The 21,477-nt window shown below is 43.1% G+C and overlaps 1 protein-coding gene across 2 annotated transcripts in view; it reads right to left on the bottom strand.

The window, feature by feature from the left end:
* Positions 1–21,477, bottom strand: part of KCNH1 (potassium voltage-gated channel subfamily H member 1) — a 371,392-nt gene that overhangs the window by 72,401 nt on the left and 277,514 nt on the right. For both annotated transcript variants that reach the window (XM_081298846.1, XM_081298847.1), the window contains exon 10: positions 16,873–17,069. In XM_081298846.1, coding sequence (XP_081154972.1) covers positions 16,873–17,069 — 197 coding nt within the window. The remainder of the gene's footprint in view (positions 1–16,872; positions 17,070–21,477) is intronic.

The raw sequence follows: 21,477 nt of genomic DNA, 5'->3' as shown, positions 1-21,477 counted from the left end.
CCCAGATCCTCCTATCAACAATCAGCATTCCAGATCCATCCTACTCTGCCTGTGCCCTTCTATGTCCCTTCAATACTAGCTTGTTCTCTCCCTTGTCCTGTAAGAGGAGGATGAGCAGGGGAAGGAAATCCGATCATTGGAATGCACCAGAATATGCCGGGACCCCAGCACCTCTGTGAGGCTGAGGATGTCTCTCTCCTTATTGACCTTCGGCTTAGGTATAGCTACTTTGTAACCTGTGTGGCATTATAAAATTTGTTCCAAACCCTAAGGCAGTGATTCAGGTTAGGGTGAACCAGAATCACCCGCATGACCTAATAAAACAGATTCTTGGGCCTTGCCTGACCCCAGGATTCTAATTCAATAGGCCTCGGGTAGAGCCAAGACTTGCCTTTTTAACTGGAGTCACATATTGAGAACTATTCCTAGTGACTGAAACACAAAGATTGGACCTACCCTACAAGACACAAGCCCCACTAATTACTGGGACACAGTAGGGGACAAAACCACTTTGAAAAAAAAATTAAGATTTTATATGTAAAATTATAAATTGTTTAAGTGCTATAAAAAAAAGGGTGTAATGAATAAAATCTGAGGGACTTAACTTGGATTGGGAGCATGAGAGCAGGGAGATCTCTGAGAGAATGGTTTTAGGGGTATAGCCCAGCCCTTCAATTTTTTTTTTCTAGGGTAGCCAGGATTCAAATGGTTTGCTGCATATTTTAGCCTAGAAATTCTGGTATTTTAGCATCACAAACCCTGTGTTCAAATGGCTGTTTGCTTCTGAAAGAAGCCGAAAAGACCTTTGACCATGTATGCCAATTAAGAAACTATGGTTACCAGACTTACAAATCATTTATCTGATCTATAATGAGATGTAAAGCAGGGATTTTGGGATAGGACGGAGACGCTAGGAGACCCCGGCTGTCTGGAAAGTATGGCTGGTGCAAATGCTTCAAACCCATCGACATTTTCCCCACTGCCCCAAAGTTAGTCAGATAAACCTGCTCCCACTGTACCTACCTTCCCCCAAGCAATCCTTCTCCCACTGTCAGTTCTAGATGGATTTTCAGGGCAGAGCATGGGGAAAGAGGTAGGATTTAGGAGGGTATCCATGGTAGCCATGTGGATTTTGGGGGAGCAGACCTGGCCCTGTGATAGAATAGCAGCGAAAGGTATAGGTGATAATCTCAGGCCTTGGACTAGGGTGGTGCTTCTATTCAGAGAGCTGCGCACCCCAGCAACTTAGGGGCAAGGCAGAAGAGGTCCGTTCATAGACAGCTGAAGCAGCCACATAGGGAGAAGCTGGGGTGCGTCAATTCCCCTCAGGTCAACATCCTGGGATCTAGTAGGTGCTATCACTGAACTTGGTCCAGAAACTCTCCGAAGAGGTTGAAATTTAGGGCTGTCACTCAGCTCTAGGAGCCCCTTTCTCCATCCCATAACACTGTGTGAATGGCACCTGCTGTGCCTATGCACACACAGCCTGCCCTGCTCTGAAGCAAGACCTAGGATGTACTTTACACTCAGGGTTTTACAATGTGAAAACCACCTTTCACGCTCTCATATAAACCTCAGATCAATTAGTAAAGGCAGAGATACAGCCCCTCTCATTTCACAGATGAGGAGAGGGAGGCTCTGGAGGTTAAAAGATTTGCTCAAGGTCATACAATTGCTAAGCAGTAGCATGAGGACATGAACCTTGGCTTGAAGTTCAGTCCTCCTTCGAACCCACCCCTGTGCTTCTTGAAGCGCCTATGCCACTGCCCATACCCCTGTCCTTCACTGGACCCCCAGGATGGCAGAGGGCTACAATCTGCAGACTATGATGTCATGCAATTTTTCAGGCCCTGGGGAAAAGGCATGCCAGGGTTTTCTGAAGAATTTCACAGAGGAAGATGGGGAGTGTTGACCCCAGCCAGCACAGCCCTCCAGTTTGGGGAGTCTCTTGGCCCAGTAATGCAGACAAACTACATTAGAGAAACTCAAGAAACACATAAGATGACTTCACTGTGGGAGATCGCAACTTGGGGACCAGGGGGTTTGTAGGGGATGAGTTTTAAGAAGAAAAAAAAAATGAATTAAGTCAAGAGGAATTCCCAAAATAATTTTTAAAATGGGTCTCTACTATATAATTGTCTGAATTCTATGTGCCTGCCTCCCCTAACATGACTAAGGTTAGAATGGTCTTGGAGAGCTACCGAGAGGAGTGACTAATACTGGCCTGGGTCACTTCCACCTGTTCTGTGGATTCAAGGTCTGACAAGGTGGGGACTTGGAGAGGGGTACATATTTCAGGGCCCTTCTGGGAGCTTTCATCTCATACCACTGTTTCTGAGCGCAGAATGAGGAAGGCAAGAAAAGAGTGCTTAACAGAATATTTTCAACTCGGACCCCATGAGTTAGCGTTTAGGTTGGAAAGGACAGCTGATGCCATTGGATGCACGGGAGATTTAATGAGCAGATTGACAGACAGCAAAGACTTGGGAAGAAGAGCATAAAGAAATGCCTAGTTTATCCTGTGTTTTACATGAAAATAATTGCTCTACTAAATAGCAAACTGTTTCACCTTTTGGTTAAAGTTGGCCCTCCTAAAAGGGAACATTTGTTGTCCTTAATTTATTACTAAGCATGCTTGAGTGCACAGTGTTCTATCTGGCTCTTTAATACTATTCTGTAGTTCAAGATTTCACTAATCCAACTTGACTGTTCCACCAACTGGTTCATATTTGTGAAATCGGGCCTATTTATCATCATAAAAAAGTATAGTCACCCCAATTGTACCATGGAATTATCCCAAGAAAACCACTTCTATATAATTTATCTCCTGAGCTGGGTGAAGTGGCGCATGCCTATAATCCCAGTGGCTTGGGAGGCTGAGACAGGAGGAACACAAGTTCAAAGCCAGCCTCAGCAAAAGTGAAGCACTAAGCAACTCAGTGAGACTCTGTTTCTAAATAAAATACAAAATAGGGCTGGGGATGTGGCTCAGTGGTCAAGTGTCCCCAAGTTCAACCCCTAGTACATATATATACATATTTAACTCCTGAGATGAGATCCTTTAACGGGACAAGAGAGTAGAGCAGCTTTGGAAGTGCCTGAGTGTGTGCATCTGCCAGAGTGTGTACCTGTGTCTGGGTGTAAGGGCCTCACTGGAACCATGCCTTGGCTCGGCTCTGAGCAGGGCTCTGGTTTGACTCCATCAAGGAGCACAGGTACAAAGCTGTGAAGCCAGGTCTCAGGCTGAGCACATTGTGTGAGATCTAGAAGGCCCACAGGAACCAGCATGCCACATGCTCCCACATCCAGGTGGCTTACAGCCCCCTGTGTGGGGATGGGGCGGGATTGGAAGGGTGGATTCCGAGCTTTCTTATCCCATGAACACAACTTCATTCCCAGCTTTAGCCATCAAAACCAAAATGCACACCCCACACTCAACTGGCCTCACAGCCAGATACTTTTAAAAGAGAAAGAAACCCTTGATTAATGGAGCATTTACTGAACAACTATTGTGTATAGTGTTCCCAAACCATAACTCCTTCTCTCAAAATCTTTAGATTTCTTTTAGAAACAACACAGCATTGAACACAGGGCTATACATTAGGGAGAAACCTTATCAGAGGATGGTAATAAGATGACAAAATGTTATGGAATTGTATAAATTATATAATTGTAATAACTCCTCTACCCAAACCTGCTGCTCTTAATGTGGCCAAGAACAGGCACAGGCCCTCCCAAAATAGACCCTGCCCATTGCACCAGAGACCCTCCTAGCCCACCCCAGGCAGGCATCTCTTCTAATGCGCTTTTCCTACCAGAGGGGTGGGCTTGGCTTTGTGGCCACCTGACCCTCCTTCCTAGTTGTGCTGTCTGACCCAATAAATAAAGGACCATCAATAACTAATAAAATTTTTTTTTTAAATACCATGGAAACAAACGAGAGAAGAGAGAAGTTCCACCTGGATGGATAGGGGAAGCTGTAGGCAGGAAGGAGAGTGGAACTGGGGCCTGAACACTGGATGGGAGGAGATAAGCAGGGTGAAGATATCCCAAGAGAGAAGACAGACAGATGTAAGGACACAGCATGTTTTGAAACTGTCACTGCCCAGTGGGGCTGAGCTGTCAGGCAATTGTGTGGAGATGCAATCTGAACTTCGATTAGAAGTACAAGTGTTTGCCAGATCCCTGGGTCTGGACCTTATTTTCTGAGGCTGTCATTCATCCTCAGAAGATTTAGAACCAGAAAATGACAGAGCCATGAATCCAACAAAATATTGTTTTTAATCATCTGAAATTAAAGCAATTATGTGACTCCTTGGTTTGTTCCTACCACTGTCTCACAGTCCTGCTGGAAGGAAGCTCTTGCTACTGCCTAATTCAAGTCTCTTTTCCTGAAGTCCTTTGGGTTTTAGGTAGACATTGCTCATAAGGTAAAAGAAACTGATATTTTACTGAGAGTCCAAGGAGCTAGCAATGAACCAAACACTTGAACATTCCAAGATCCACTGAAAAAAATAAACACACCTTATAGAAGAATAGTCTTTGCCAAAAAAAAAAAAAAAGAAAAGAAAAGAAAGAAAGAAAAGTCTTCGAGCCCATCGCAGGAGTTAACAATGGAGAGGAAGAGGAGAGAAAGGGAGCAGAAGAAGAGGGAAAAGAGAAGGAAGAGAAACAGAAAGGAACAGGAAAAGAAGAAAGAAACAACAACAAAAACCCTTTCCTCCAAAGGGGTGCTCTGGTGGGTTTAATTGTGTTTCCCCCAAAAGATAATGTCCAAGTCCTAAATCCTGGCACAAGTGAATGTGATGTTCAGAAATAAGGCCTCTGCAGATACAATTAACTTAAGGATCTTAAAAATGAACTCATTCTGGAATTAGGGTGGGCCCCAAGTCCCATGACTGATGTCCTAATAAGAGAAAGGAGAAGAGATTTGACACACAGAGCCACAAAGGTGAAGGTCATCTATCCACAGAGGGAGAGACTAGAGTTATGCTTCCACAAGCCAAGGATTGCCAAGAAACACCAGAAGAAAGGAAGGATTCTTCCCTAGAGACTTCAGAGACCAGCACTTAGATTTCTGACCTCAGTCTACAGAGGTAGGAGGAAAATATTTCAATTTTCTATTTGTTTTAAGCCATCAAGTTTGTAGCAATCTGTTGTAGAAGTCACAAGAAAACTGATACCCTTGGGAATCCCCTGCTCAGTGCATACTGGGGGTGTGCCACTCCCCATTTATTTTTTTCAGTATGGGGGATCAAACCCAGGGCCTCATGCTTTCTGAGCAAAAGAACAGGACACTTGGGGTAACTGGATCCAAGGAATGGCTGCCTCTTTAAGGACTAGTCACTGATAGGAAGAAACACACCCCCCACCCCCACCCCCACCACACAATCACACATACAAGTGGGAATAATGCTAGCAGAAAGACCAGTACATTGGAGTAGCAAGCAAACTTCCAGTCAGGTGTGGGAGGAACAGGTACACACATGTGCAGATGGTGTCTTGCTCTGCAGGAGGCAGTAGCAGCCAAAGCTTGTGCAATGACAAAGGAACAGCTGCTTACGCCCTAATCCCCTGTGACCTCTGTGCACCCATAGCAGCCACTAGCACTGGCAGAAGGAGGAAGAAAGCAGAGTGCAGGGTTCTGCCCCTGCTCACAGGCACGGAAAGTAGCTCTGCTAACAGGTTAGTTGAGGCTGGTGGAAATGGAGGTGCTGCTTGAAACCATTGCTTATGGATTCCAAGGAGTTTTGTTGTTCATGACCACGAATAATTAGAAGGTGCCTCCAGCACTAGTCAACAAGCTTAGAGCTGAAAGCATTCCAGTTCAGGTTCTAACCTGAAAGAAATGTCAGAGAGGAATTAGGAAGTGCTTAAACATAAAGCCCAGGATGAAAATCCTGGCAGCTCCCCAGCTGCCTCAACACGCAGCGTAATAGCTGAACAAAGCCACTCTGCTGCTGGATTCATCTGGCCATGAGGTGAAAGGAGTGGGAAAAATTGGATTTGGCATGAATTCTTTTCTCTGGGTTTTACTTCTAGCTCAGCTCACAGTTTGGGGTTTGAAAAGACATCTGCCTCCCTAGGCAAGAAGTTTGTGCAGAGAGAGCAAGTACCAGGTTCCTCTCTTTAATTCTGGCAAAATCTACTCTTTCTCCTGAGACTCTATAATTACCGGTATCTTCGCCTTTTTTTCTCCTCATTGGCCTTCCTTTCCTTTAGCCCAATCCTTTCCCCAGATCCTCACCTTCCCAGGGCAGAAGAAAATGGCTTCCACTCACCAAGTTTTCTGAAGCCTCCCCACTGCCAAGTGAAAACCAAATGAAGAAGATATCAAAAGCAGCACTGAATACTTCCTGAAGCTTTACGTAATAATTTTATAACTTCTTATGAAATAGGGTTCAATCAAAAATTCTTATTGAATAATTTCTCCAACTGCTTAAGTTATAGACTTTGGGGAAGGAATGGCTGCAGGTGTGAGCTGCATGGCATATGGCTAACCACAAAGCAAGCATACTGTTTTGGGGATTTTCAATACTCTGTTTCCTAATTCTGAAGATGTTCTCTTCTCTCCACATACATCTTTTTACCCCTGCCATCTGCCATATGATGTATTCTGTTCCTGAAGAAGCCCTCTCCTGGCTTACAATGATGGAAACCAAGTTTTCACATCTGACTCATCCAAATGCTAACAGAGGTCTAATAGAGTTAGGATGCAATATCACACATCACCACTAGGAGGTGTCAAATGTAAGACTGCTCCAGCCTGAGGGTGCCAGGTTTTAGATGCCATCACATGAAGTTTCCCCTTTTAAGAATTCATACTCTGAACCAGAAGCTATTCTTATGTCTAGTTTAAGCATTTGCAAAAAGTATGCTGGAAAATACACCAGAACACAGAAGTTGTCAGCAAATAGATCTCTAAGGGGTGCAACACAATCATCAGCATGCTGCCTGCAGCAGGGGGCTTTTTAAAAATTAAATCTGTCATGAAAAATATGCTGCAGCTCAGAGACAGTCAGGTGGATGTAAAATCCCGTGAAGTTAAAGGGTTGGAGAGCTGCTGGGTCCCTATTGCATTGCCATGTACCAGAAGAATTGGGCTCACCCTGGCCTCTTGGGAACATCACTTCCCAGTTCATGCTGATCTACTTGTTTTTAGGGGCTGTAGTCAACTCCAGAAATGACTCATCCTGAAGGCTGCCCTACCCTGAATGTCTGAGAGAATTTCCTCTGGAGTCTCTAGGCATTCCCCTGCACCCCCCTCTTGGATGGAGGGGATGGGGAAACTGGGCAGAGATTTCCTTTAGCAGGCTCTTTTCAAAGGTGCTTATTGATTTGCAATTCAAATCCACTGTTCTCATATAAGCCAATCCAGGAAAGACCCCTTCTTTCCTGGATTGTCAATTAAATTGACAATCTCTGTCTGTCCCTCATGAGGTACCCTTCTTGAGATACCCAGAAGGGTCTGAGATTCTAAGGCTGGTCAATTCCTATGTTTCCATCAAGACCCAATTCAACATTTACTTCCTTAAAGCTTTTCCTAACTTACTCCTTGGACCTTAGACTCTATTATCATATTCCCACTCTCACTTGAAGGCTTCTTCCCAACCCTAGCCAGATTCTAGGCTTCACCTGTGTCTTCTGGGACCTGCCCAGCTGCAAACCTCCAGTCATCCTGGCCACAAGCTATCAGCTAAAGGTCATTCTCTGGCCTCTCAAAATGAACAGAAGCAAACTGCAGCCCTGATATTCCTGCCAATGGACCATCACAGGATCATCATGAGGCTTTCGTGCTGTCTGTGATAGCAGAGCTGAACCACAAGCCAAACAGAAACCTGTCAGGAAGATCACTTGGCCTCATTTTGTCCCATTGTTGGCTAATGTGAACTCATCCTCACCTTCATCTCCTTTCTCCATCTCTGAACAAAGAACAAACTTTCAAATGCCTTCACCCATCAAGCCCCAGGGTGTCTCTATGAGGCCCAGATGCATTTAGGCTGTGGCCAAGGACCTGCTGCTGCCATGAAATTACATAGGAGACAGGCAGAGCATGCTGCAGCCTTCAGGCATCCTTGGGTTGGTAGCCATCTCCTCTGGTGGTACTGATGGTGCATCACCCAGGGCTGCGCTCAGAGATCAGACACATAGGGTCACCACACGGAAGGGGTACAACACAAAAGTAGGAGTATGGTCTTGCTCATTTCCAGACTTTTGCTTATATTCTAGCTTTAATTAGCTTATTGGATGAAAATTATTCAAACTCTTTGGTGTCCAGTTTCCTTAGTACCTAAATGAGATAATAACACCTAGAAAGACTTTAGCATATCATGGGAAAGACGACATCCACTAAATGAAGGTGATTATTATTGGTTCCTGGCATCAGTGTACCTGTGGAGACTGAGAGACCTCGGTATCTATATCTGAGGGAGAAAAAGGGGAAAAAGATGCTATGGAATATGTGAGCAAAGCTTCAGAGGGAGAAAGAAGGAAGGGTTTCTCTGCAGATACCATCTTGCAACTAAGGCTTTACAAACCTATAGCAATAACAATAGAGGGAGGCACATGCCCCAAATTGGTTTCTGGATTTGTATATTTGTTTTTTTGAATGGTTGGTTGGTTCCTTCATTTCACCTGTTCATTCTATCGCAGAATGTTTACTTTGTACCAACCTCTAAAAGAGCAGATCAGGACAGAGAAGTGAACCACACAGACATGGTCCAAGCTTGTGAACTTGTAGACAGCAGGAGAGATGTACAGCAAACAGTGAAAATGAAGTAAAATGAGAGCTCCGAAGAAATGACAGGTGCTTCTTAGATTAAAAGACCAGAGACTTAACCTAAACTAGAGAGATTAAAGAGAAGATATGTGGAGTGAGGGGCCCATTATGAATTCCAAATTTCACTGCAGAAGTCCAAGTTAAGAACAGGCAGGGCAAGACCATTAAATGACATTAGTAAGAAGTAAACTGCAGCCAACAAAGTTTGCAGGGCAAAGTCCCCAAATAGGACGGGCACATTACACCAGATAGGGTCTGCCTGATATCTGGTCTGAATAGAGTTTGTATGTGGGCTCTTAATGCAGGCATTCAAAGTCCCCTTGGAGGGGATAAATTAACATTTACGTCTATTACTTCTGACCTCATAGAAAGTGGATGTTATGAGAACTAAGATGTAACCTAGACTAGAGTCAGATTTCTGCTTTCTGAGAGCAGGGGCTAGAACAACAACTTCCCTGACTGGAAGAACATTTTTCAACACCATAGAGCAAATTTTTAAGAGCAGAAGGAACACTTAAAGAGGAACAAGGGGAAAGGGATGGTATGGAATATATAAGGAAGTCCAACATATGGCAGATGAGTTAGAAACATAAAATTTAGGCCAAAAGAAGAATGAGAAAGTAACCCGACTTTGAAACAAGTTAGAATATCCTTCATCAGCTTCTAGTGTTAGCACATGTGCAGACTGACAGAGGACAAAATGCTCTTTGAAAACATAAGGCTGGTGGCAATCAAAAATGAATGGGTTACTGGGCACTTGAGAAGAGGGACTCGAGTTCAGGAGGAAGTTCAGAAAGCAGAGAGCCCTGCCCATCATCTCTGTTGAGGATCTGCCAAGTGATACCACCCCCCAGTCTTGCTATTAAATTGCTTCTTGAGGTTTTGCAGGCAAGACTTGTCCATTCTACAGGTCAGTGATGATTTGAGCTGGAAGAGACATTAAAGAGCGTCTCCTCCCTGTTTACTAAAAATAAACTGTAAAACACAAGCTCTGACAGATGTGGATAATTTGTAGAAAATAATACATACAGGAAAACACTAACTTTAAAAAGTTCAGGAGCCCAATAAATGAGAAATGTTGGGCTACTGACATCAAGTCAACTTGCTCACTTAGGTCCCATGAACTGGGACTTGTTAGCAAAACCCTATTCACACACACCTAGGAAAATATGATTAAGGTAGGCTACTCTCCAAAGGACGGCAATGGCCTCACGCTTCTCTAAACTAGACCAGATCTTTTCCACTTTGTGGTAAACACAATACATCACAGTACAGAAAGTAACTTAATACGGTTAAGATAAATTATCACTGCCTTCCTGTAGCCCTTCTTCCAGCCATTCATTGCCAGAGGATCGAATCCACAGTGAGTTCAGCAGCACCATGCCTTACCCCACCTTGCTGATGAATAACCTGGTTCTCTGTTGCTACTTAAGGGACCCAAACAGAGTTTAGAATAGCCCAGGAGATTTATAGGTGTTAAAATTCAGTCTCTGCTGTGTGCGGTGGCACACACCTGTAAATCCAGGGGCTCGGAGGCAGAGGCAGGAGGATCTCAAGTTCAAAGTCAGCTTCAGCAACCTAGCCAGGCCCAAAACAATTTAGTGAGACACTGTCTCAAAATAAAAAATAAAGGGCTGGGGATGTGGCTAAGTAGTTAAGCATCCCTGGTTCATGTGTATGTGTGTGTGTGTGTGTGTGTGTGTGTGTGTGTGTAACAAAAAAATAAATAAAATTCCTTACTTCCCTTAAAATTTTTTTGAAGCATTTGATGGGCTCCCTGAGAATCTCTGAAGTTAAATGACACGTTTGATGACTATCCTCCTATCACCATCATCATCTTTATCATCAATAAAGACAGCAACACATACACCGAGAATTGCTATGTCAGAGCCTCTTTCTAAGGTGCTGTTATTACCTGTATTTTATAAATGAGCAAATTGGGCACCAGAGAATTTAGATAACTGGCCCAAGGTTATTAAGTAGAGTTAGGACTTGAACTCGAGTGCTCTCACTAGAGTTCATATTTTTAACCACCAATATCTACTGCCTCCAATTTATTATTCAATGACCCAACTATTATGACCAAGTCTCCTTTGCTCTGCTGCCCCATTCCTACAGATAATGGAAGGGAAATAACAGGACTATACACCCGAGGCCTGGAAGCAATGGGCTTCCCACTGGGTAGGCAGCGTGAATCCACAGAAAAGGAACCGATCCACTTGTTTGCTCTCACCCTGGCCCCAGCCTAGATGGGAGGTTCTCCCTGTGGAGCCCAGGTTCATTTTAGAACTTTGCTGCTTCCTCAGAAATGGCCAGACACAGTCTGTGACCAATTGAAGCTTGACCTATGTAGACAATGAACCATGGAGCATTTCATTCTCTGCCTCCCCCCCAGGCTCCCAAGGTGGGGGCTCTGTGAGGTGTTTTCTTTTTTTGGGTGGGGGGATTGCTGGGGAAGAGTATCTGGGGCCCATGGGAGACTGCTAGGTCCCTACCATCACTTCTTGATCCTTTTGAGGAAAAAGGAAACTGATTTTTATTTTGTTGTTCTGAAAAAATTATGGACATGTCACTCACATCATCACCCCCTTTCTACCACCCCTAATCTCAACCCTGATTTTATTATCTCTTCAGCTTGACAGTCTAACAGGTAATTTTAATTTCACAGAAGCTTCACGATGGAGGGATGACAAGGAAAATATGGGCTATGCAGAGATCATTTTAAAAACTCAGGCTATGATGTTTCAATGGGAAAATGGGTGACATTTCTAAACACCCAGCTTTATGGTCTTTTCTGATAAACCTTCCACAAGAATTTGGAGAAAATTGAAAGGCTTCCCAATGCCACTTATGAGCCAAGCACTTTCCCACCCTCCCATGCTTTCCTCTTCTCAAGAAAAAAAAAAAAAGCCCTTTGGTTAAAATGGTCTAGAAATGTACATATGGTGTCCAAGACAGTTCACTATGGCAACCTCAGTTTTAGAAAACTGGCTTTAAAAGCCCTAGTAACTGCAGTTCCAGCTATCTCCCCAACTCACTAGGTTGGAACCTTAATCAGGATTTTAAAAAATCCATTTTGGAACAAATTAATAAAAGCAAACACTGCAAAACACACTCAAATACACAACAATATTGGCTTTAAAAATAAAACCCTACACTGAGAATGAGAACCACCCTACCAATTACCTACATGTCAATTATCCTGTGCACTCACTATTGTTAATTACCTAATTGCTTGTCTGTAGTACATCATTTAATTGTGGTACTCTTCCTTACTGTCCTAATGATCTGCAGGAAGACCCAATTCCCTGGCACCCGGGAAGTGAAACCTCATCTCAGGTTGAAAGAAAAGTAGAGCCCAGAGGGATGCTGACTGAAGAAATGGATCTGCTTATAAATCAAGGGGGAAAAAAAAAACAAGAATTCAGAATCTTCTAGATTGGAGGTGGAGGTAAGGGACAGGTAGTGGGGGAAAGAAAGGGGTAAATACCAACTGAATGATTCTTACAAGCACTAGATCACCTTTATTTTTGTTTTATTGTATATGAGATTCTCAATAATTCTAATTAGGAAGGACTCATATTAGGTCCTCCTTAACAGTTCAGCAACTTGCCTGTGAGTTCATAGCTAGTCAGTAGCCAAACCAGCATTCAAATAGGTTCTTAGACCCAAGACTGCTCTTTCTAGAAAGCTATTCTCATGGCCTGGTTTGTCTGCTGTCCAACCAAGCTGTCATTACTAAGTGCCTGTCACTACTAAGGGTACACTTCTTATGTCTCCAAATCTTGAGTATGGCTGTGGTTTTAGGCAAGTTTCCGAGTGTAACACTGATGTGACAAAAGCCATTGTAGATACACAGGAGACAACTGTGCCATCCGGAAAAAGTCAACACACTGGAAGAAATCAAAGAAAACTACCATGGGAAGAGCTGACAGTCACACTCCCAAAGGCTAGCTACAGGATGTGATGCTTTTTAGCAGGAGGAACAGCGTTGGAGTCTGCCAGTTTAGTAGCTGGGGGAAAGGGATTCTCTTCTGCACAGGACCCTAGTTTATTCCCACAAAAGTGGGAACATTAGTGTCATGAAGCTGCTCTGAAGGCTTGGTAAGCTGACATAAAGCACACACCAAGCCAGGCGAAGTGGCTCACACCTGTAATCCCAGTGGCTTGGGAGGCTGAGGCAGGAGGAGTTCAAGTTCAAAGTCAGCCTCAGCAACTTAGCAAGGCCCCAAGCAACTCAGTGAGGCCCTGCTGTAGCTTGCATTGTCTAGACTTGGAAATAATTTTACTATTGATAGTGAGCAAGTATGATGACAGAGGAAGACTGGTGGCCTACAGGAAAATATTTTTAGAGCCTGGTACCCTAGATAGGCAAGAGTTTGAGTTGTAGAAGTTTCTACCTTCCTCTTCTTTTCACTATTAACTGTAGCTACCTCCTTTAAGAAATAAGGATGCTGAGCTCTCCACATAGTGTTCCTCTTGGCTCCCTGGTGATTGCTTCAAGGTCTCAAGATAATCTGATTTTTCCTTCCAAGAACAGAACTGATCAAAACGATGGGCAAATACTGGCCTCTCCACTGGCAGGAGCTGAAGGGTCAGCAAGGCCCATGCTGGGTTCCATTTTCCAGAGTGGCCAGTTGTTCCTCTGTTGCAAAAAGTGCAGAGAACCCTGGAACAATACACACAATACACACACCACAGAACATCCTGCAGAGCAGGAACTCTGAGCAAAGGCAGGGGATCTGCCTTCTGTTTATTTTTCAAAAAAATACAAGATGAAGTAGACTAGGATAGCACTCAAGCAGACACACACCCACAGCTTAACTAGCCCTTACTATGTGTTCTAGGCTCTGTAATAACTTTATTGAGTACTATCTTATTTAATCCATGGTCCTACACAGTAAAATTGTCATCATTTTAAAGATGACAAAGCTTTCATAACTTGTCCAGAATTGCAGTAGCACTAAGCATCAAAGACAGGACCTAGGTCAAAGTCTTATCTGGCTCAGCCAAGAAAAACTAAAGGTCTGAATGCCAAATTGGCTTCCAGGCATCTCCTTCCTCATTTTTGCCCAGATCCTCGTTGTATGACTTCAGTGGAAATGGAAGGAGTGAAAGGTCTCTTCCTGAGTTGAATCCCAAGAGCAGTATTGACAGCTGGGTGTTGCTTATATACTTGAATTCAGGGATAGAGAAATGAGGCCTAGAACACAGACTTCTGAAGGGGCCAAGAGGTGGTAAGAAGCAGGAAGTTTCCTGGTCCAGAAGTGATTTCTGACTCCAATTCTTTAATTACCAGCCCAGCTATGTAACCTTCCTATAAAATATCACATTTTTGACAGGCAAGTGGTAGGGACATGGGAGACAGACTGGTTGGCTACTGAGGCACTTTCCAGTTCAGAGTTTTTGCTATGTACAGGATGAGGTCTACAGGATCAAACAATTCCCCAAACAGATGTCTAAGGGACTGTGTTCTCAGAAATCTTAGCAAATAACTTGCTTGATTTTGCCAAGATAGAAACAGCCCTAAGAATATACTTCATTTTGCCAGACCAAAAAAAAAAAAAAGCTACAAGAATAATTCATGTGTATAATGTTCTCATCACCCATGCCCCATGCAACTAGAAATTGTTTCTCAGAAGGACACAATTGGAGACAAAAATGGCAATACCAAAATGACAAGTCTCCTTTTTCTAAGAAAAGAATGGCTACCTCTTTATATCAAGGCTCTCACTAAAATTCCTTTGGATTAGGACCAGACTTATAGGCACTTGAGATGGGAAGAAAATTTGGCTCTCCAATGGAGGCCTAAGTTCCTTCCACAATGTTCCTGAGCACAAATAATGGATACCCTCAGGTCAACAAACCTGAGACCACTCAAGGCAGCCCGTTGCATGCTTTGGGGGAGTGCTGCTCTTTCAAAGAATATTCTTATACTGTGCCAAAGCTGTCTGTCCATAGTTTTGCTTCTTCCTCTGCAATTGTGGCTCTGTAGACTCAGTCCTTCAAAGCTGTGGTTTCCAGTCTTCTCTTGTTCCAAGTTGTCAATCACTCTGTACTTATAAAAATGAGCTGACCCCCGAGGGTTTATTCTTTTTGTTGTCTTCTTAAAGACAGTTATTCCAAGATGATTACATCTCTAAATAAACCGAACTGCATATTTTTCAACTTATATTATCAGCAACACCGAAAGCTGATTATAATCAACTTTCTTTCATAGAAAGCAGGAATAAATCAAAAAATAAATTTTAAGAAAATCCATTTGGCTAAAAGTATCACCAGCTAGCATTCCATGTTCTCAGACAACAGATTTCAAATCACAGATCCCTAAAAATCATCTAACCACAACCTTACATTTTATGAGGAGGAAACTGAGGCTTAGAGAGCTCATTTCTTTCTCCTTTTCCACCCTCAAATGCTTGGTACTCAATTAAGCACTCTGAGATAAGAACTCTCAGGTCTCTGAGTAGGAATTTGCAAAGCAATGAAATGCAAGGGGTTTGAAAGAGGAGGAAACACAGTGGTTGGGTAATCCAAAGACAGGTAATTCAAGCCTTATACAAAGAACTTAGAGAACAAAAACTTGTTTCCTTTCTCTAGACCTTGTTCAAATTGTTGCTCCAAGTAGAACGCCTGCCCTTCTGTTTGGGAAACGCATGCTTTGGACTCAGCTCATCCTTTCCACACATTCTCCCTGACTCCCCATTTAGCTGCCCTACCCCTGTATTGTCCCAGGATGCCCTGGGTGAATCACAATCATTGTATTAGCATTGCGAACTGAAAGTTACCTTTCCATGTTGGATCCATTAGGCTTTAGATCCTTGGAGATAGAGAACTGAATACCATTTGGTTTCATTTTTTTTATAGACTACTTGGCACACTGGGCATGGTCTAATTCATTTGGCCATTCAGGGTGCCAGGTATGGCCAGGAGTGGCTGAGGACAGGGATCAGGAGTTAAGTTTGGGTCACATGTGGACAGCACACATAAGCCATGCTAAAGTGTACTGACATGATCCTGTACAGGATCAGATTGTTTGAGTGAGCATAAGAAGAAAGCACTGAACAGGGGATGGACACAAGGCAGGAAGGTGAGTTGGTAAGTGTGGAACCCAATGCATGATCCTACTGGGTCTGGGCTATAAGAAAGGGGCTTTGTGTCCTTAGGAAGAAAGCAAAGTATGATTTCTGATTTGAGAGCTTAGGTGGAGCCAATAGGATCTAATGAGAACCCAAGGCATGGGGGAGAGAGAGGAGCAACATTGATACTAGGATTTCTCACTTGGAACCCAGGACAAATCAGACAATGTAAACAGAAACAGAGACCACATGACAAGAAACAGGGTAGAGGAAAGACTAGAGGTCATTTGGGGGAAGATTTTTATGAGTCTTTCCAGATGGTTCTTTTAGGTCCAGAACTACTGCATTACTGATTTGACCAAAAGAGATCATTGAAGTACAAGAAAATCAATCATGAAAACCTAAAGAGGACAAATATTTTAATCCTTATAAAACACATGGAAAAATTTTGATGATTTAAGCATGAAAAAATAATTTCAGAGGAGACATCTTCCAGATTCTTAAACTACTGATCAATTCTTTGGCAGCCGTTTACAAACTGTTCTCTAGACAACCAAATTCCAGATCTTTTTCCATTTCCTGGGCCCAATTAAAGTATCTTTATATCATTGTAGAAAGTGTCATTGCCAATTGGTTGCACCACACTACTCAGTGGGTTCCAGTACTGGGGAGAACTCAGTTTACATTAATTAAACAGCTCCATGCTGCCATTTCATTGATGAGCAACCTCATGTTTTACTCATCTTTTCCCAATGCTAGAAGGTCTAGATATTGGTAGGAAGAAAAAGCCTCTACCGTGCATTATCAAATGCCTTTTGCACCAAATCCATCCATCTTCTAATCAAGCAACATTCCCTCTCTCCTCCATTGGACAGCAAAAACTTTGCAGAGCAAGAAACATGCAGAACCTTGTTAGCATCCATTACTCCACTGAAAATAAATAGCACAAGGACTCTCCTGGCCTCCAATGTGAACATGGCAAAGTATAGAAAAGTACTAAAACTGTCAGCTCACCCTCTTCCTCAAGTTGTAGGTGAGGATCAGGTTCCGGGAGAAGGAGTGGGAGAAGGCTGTGTAGAACTCCAGCACTTTCTGTAGGGCGTCCCGCTTGATCACATGCAGGTCACAGTAGGTCAAGGCCCTCACGTTAGCACAGGACTGGGCAAGTGTGGCTTCCTTCCAGAACACATCTCCAAACACGTCTCCTTTCCCTAAGGAGAAAAAGTTGTCATGAGCAGAAAGTCAGCCGGGAGGGGACCTGGCCATGCAGCTGGCTTCCCTCTACTCCCCAGAACTGATGTCCATTTGACGTTCTACAGTTTGGGCTCAGGAAAGGCAAAAAGGATTTTAATTTTAATCTTAACAACATGTGATTTAAGAAACTTGAAAACATCACATACTACAATTTTCATGTTTAGCCAGTGGGGTTAGAATTCGCAATGTCACCTCCTTGAAGGGTTATCCCTATCACCCTACTGAAAGGAATTCCCTTCCTATTATCCTTTATCCTAATTCCATTTATCCCATAGCACCAATCAATCTGTAATTTTATTATTTGTTTGCTGGTTTACTGTGTGTCTCCCAATTTGAGAGTTCATGTGACATTCCTCCATGTAATAGTGCCTGTCACATAGTAGGAGTTCAATTAATATTCGTGGGCAGAAGAGAAATGAGGGAAGAAAGTAGACTGTGTGTCTACATCAGTGTGACTGAAAGGTGAATGGTTAGACTGCTGGTGGGGAGGGGTGGGCTCTATCAGGGAGCAAAGAACAGGACAGGTCTCTATGTGAAATGATCTACATAGAAAAGGTCAGGCAAGTGTGGATTTCAGCACCCCCCCCCCCACTGTCCACTGTCCTAAGGTTTATATTTATGTGATGCTTCCTTTTTCTCTCCCATACCCTCTTCCAAAGAATGTTCCTTACCCTTTCCAAATGCCTTCATAGTAGCATAAAAATGCAAGCCTAATAGAATTGTCATCTCCAGGAACTACCTCTAGAGCTCCACCAGTACATTTAATAAATCAAGAGCAATGTTACAAACTAAATGCTAATGTTCCCCCCAAATTCGTATGTTGAAATCCCAACCCCTAATGTAATAATATCATGAGCTGAAGCCTTTGGGAATTGGTTAAGTCATGAGGGATCCCATGAATTCACGCATGAATGGGATTACTGTCTTTATAAAAGGGATCCCAAAGAATTCTCCGGCGCTCTTTCTGTCATGTGAGGCTATACTAGGAAGCAGGCAGTCTGCAATGTGGAAGAGGGCTCTCATGAGAACCCAACTATGCTGGCACCCTGACCTTGAACTTCTAGCCTCCAGAACTGTGAGAATTTTCTGTTGTTTATATGCCAATCCAGTCTACGGTATTTACTATAGCAGCCCAAACTAAGACAAGTACTAATCCCACGTAGAAGTTTGACTCAGAATACGGCTATCAATCTCCTCTAAACATCTGCTTTTCCCACCTAGGGATATTCTTCTGACCTTTCCTAAAGACTAATACTTCAATGTACGTCCAATGCTAAGCCTAATTAATTCTGGCAGAGTCTCCGGCTATAAATACATTAAAATGTTTATCTTGTTTCTAAATGGTCAGCACAGACACAACACAAATTTAAATCCCCAGAGAGAAATATTCAAGGGATAGGAAAAATGTTACAAATGGTGAAAAATAATATATTCAAGGGAGCTGTCAGCCTTCACATCCAAATCAGCCAAGCTGCAGAGCTGGAATCCAGGAACCTATGGCTCATGTGATTAACAGGACAGCTGTCAATTACAGTTTAGGAGGCAATTATACTTTCAAGCTCATGGACAGAGTTGACTTTTTTTTTAATCAAACACCAAAACGTGTCCATTCCAAGAATATAAGATACTCATGGACACAGCCTTGTCTAAGTACCTCCCAAATGCAAGCAAAAACCAAATGGACCAGATGTGTTACGTCATCTCCCTGTGTGTCTATGGTTCCAATATGAACATGGTTTGACGGGCTCAATGTAAGTTGGATACAAGCTTGGCGTAGCTTCTAGGTAAACACATCTTTGAAACTGTGCTATTTACAGTCCCTTAGCAAGTTCTTTTTTCAAATATCTTTAATATAGGTGGGATAAGTTATGGCTGGCATTAATGGTTGGGAGCATTTTTTTCTGTGGTATGCTACTGGCTGTTGTGGAAATGGGTCCAAATAGAACTCTCCAGCACGAGTTCGAACCATCAGTGCTGCCCAACTCATTTGTACATATTAAACATGCTGTAACACTTCTACACTGTCCACAATAACCTATGTTCCCTGTATAGTCACACAGTCCTGCTCCTCTAGAGAATGCCCTTCCTCTGAAACAGGAACGTAGATAGTTTTAAAAAGGACTCCAACCATTCCCTTCTCTGTCGTCACATGCTGCAACTCATACCAAGAGGAGGAACTTAATTCTCCTCCCCTTAAATTAGGGTTGGCCTTAGTCACTGGATGAATAAAATCTGACAGACATGAAGTTCTGGGATTTTGAGGCAAGATCATAAGGAGCCTTGTGGCTTCTGCCTCTTGCAATACTTACTCTTTTGGGACTGTCCCTCTTAGAATCCAATTACTATGTGGGAAACAGAAGCTAAAAAGGGGGTCACATATGAGTGCTGTGGTCCTTAGCCCAGCTGAGCACTCAGCTGACACTCAGCCTCAACTGCCTATCATGTCCATCAGCCATCTTGCTGACCCTGCCTAGGCAAGCCTTCAAATGACTGCAGCCCCAGCACGGAATGGCAAGACAAAAATCACATTTATGGATAATCAGCAACAGATAATGGAGAATATACAGAAGCATAAAAGTATAGGGCGAGAGAAGCTTATGAGACCCTAATAGGGTAGCTCTGGGAAACTAATACATTCCCTACTATTTAGCAGAACATTCCAAAGCTTCCAAGCTCTAAGCTCCGAGCCACATCCTTCACTAGAGAAATGAGACAAGAAAAAACAAGGAGTAGCTTTGACAGGGGAAGATTTTCCTGGGCATACAAATTTTGAAGATCAGTGAGAAATGTATAATTTACAAAACCTGCACTCTACTGGGTTGAAATGCAGTGTAATTAAGTCAGAACAATTGAGATCTAGAAGAAGCCTACTGGTGACTGTCTGATTCTTATTATCTCATTTAAACAAGACCCAATATATAAGCATTACTCTTCTTAAGTGAATTTGGAAGTCATTTTTCTAATTATAGGAACATCCTTCAAGTAAAATAATAATTCCTCAAATGCATTTAATGTATGAATTTTGCTGTAGAAGTTCAGTTTATAAATAATTCTTCAGGGGCATACCCACTGCATAAAACAAAGAAAAACCCAAGACACAAATAAGTGTTTTAGAAATGACAGTGTTCTTATTATAAAAAGTTTTCCAATCAAAGATTTTTGACAGAAACAATCAATGGAGGGCATTTTCTACCACAAAAAGCATTTCACGGTAAGATAATCACAATTAATCTGTAGGGTCCTGGAGTCTCAGTGTTGTCATATGTTGGATTTGGTTTTCAACCCAAATTGAAAATCATACAATCTTCCTTCCTGTCAAGGCAGCATCTGGGGTTTAAACTGTCTGTTAGTGAGACTTAAGAATGTGGTATCAGAGGACCTGTCAGATTCAAAAACAAACCCAGGACTATTCTGGCAAATGAGAAATGTTTTTATGACATGCACGAGTTAGGAAAACTGTCAAAAGGCAGGCTGCAGGGCATTTGGCAGGCCTCTCGCAAGTTACACACGTTGCTAGGAAGAATGACCACCCGCCCAGGTCAGAATTGCAAATCAGAAGCCAAGACAAACCCTACACCCACATTTCCCTCTCATTTGCTAGTGATAAATGATCCCTCACTCTAGAACAATAAAAGTACCCCAATGCGCCGGGCAATCAAACGACTCGGACCAATCAGCTTATTGATTTATTTATTGCATAGAGACGGTGGGTGCAGAATGCAAAACCTAATGTTCCAAGTCTCTAAAACACTAATGTTCTAAGTGGATGTTCTGAGCTGGGGATGAAAGGAGGGTGGGGTGGGGAGCAAGAAAAGGCAGTCTAATTAAAACTCCAGGCAAACATCCCTATAATCATCAATCATTCTTCCTCCCCTGCACCCAGTTAGACACAGCTGCCTCTGCTCAACCTTGACTCCTGCAGTGGACCCAAGCAGCCCTGTGGAGCACCAACGGGGAATGAAGAACAGTCACAAGGCACAGGTGGGAGGCAGGACAAGAGCAGAGGTGCACAGGACTGGCAGGGGTGATCTCTGCAGGGGCACAGCGCAGGAGACCAGCAAACCCAGACTGGCAATTTGGTTTAGGGAAAGGCAAAGGGAGGGCTTGGGTTTGGAGGGCGTTCCCAGGGCACATTTAAGAGGTTCTGAACAGGTCACTGAAAGCATCCAACAGCCTTCCAGCATGTTCAGGAGTTGCAGGGAAGAAATTCTGATCTAAACCTTACATCCGAGTTTGGAGCTCTCTAGAGAAGGCCCTGTTTATTCAAAGACAGACTTGGTGAGCTTGACAGGCCAGGGGGATCAAAGCAAAAGTGATGTTTCTGACCTTTTCTCTTTACTGTTCCCTATTATGTTCTCCTTAAAG

Source organism: Spermophilus citellus (genome assembly GCF_964194105.1).
Source record: "Spermophilus citellus genome assembly, chromosome: 6".
Lineage (NCBI taxonomy): Eukaryota > Metazoa > Chordata > Mammalia > Rodentia > Sciuridae > Spermophilus > Spermophilus citellus.
Note: the sequence above shows the minus strand (reverse complement) of the source record. Positions and strands in the feature narration are given on the sequence as shown.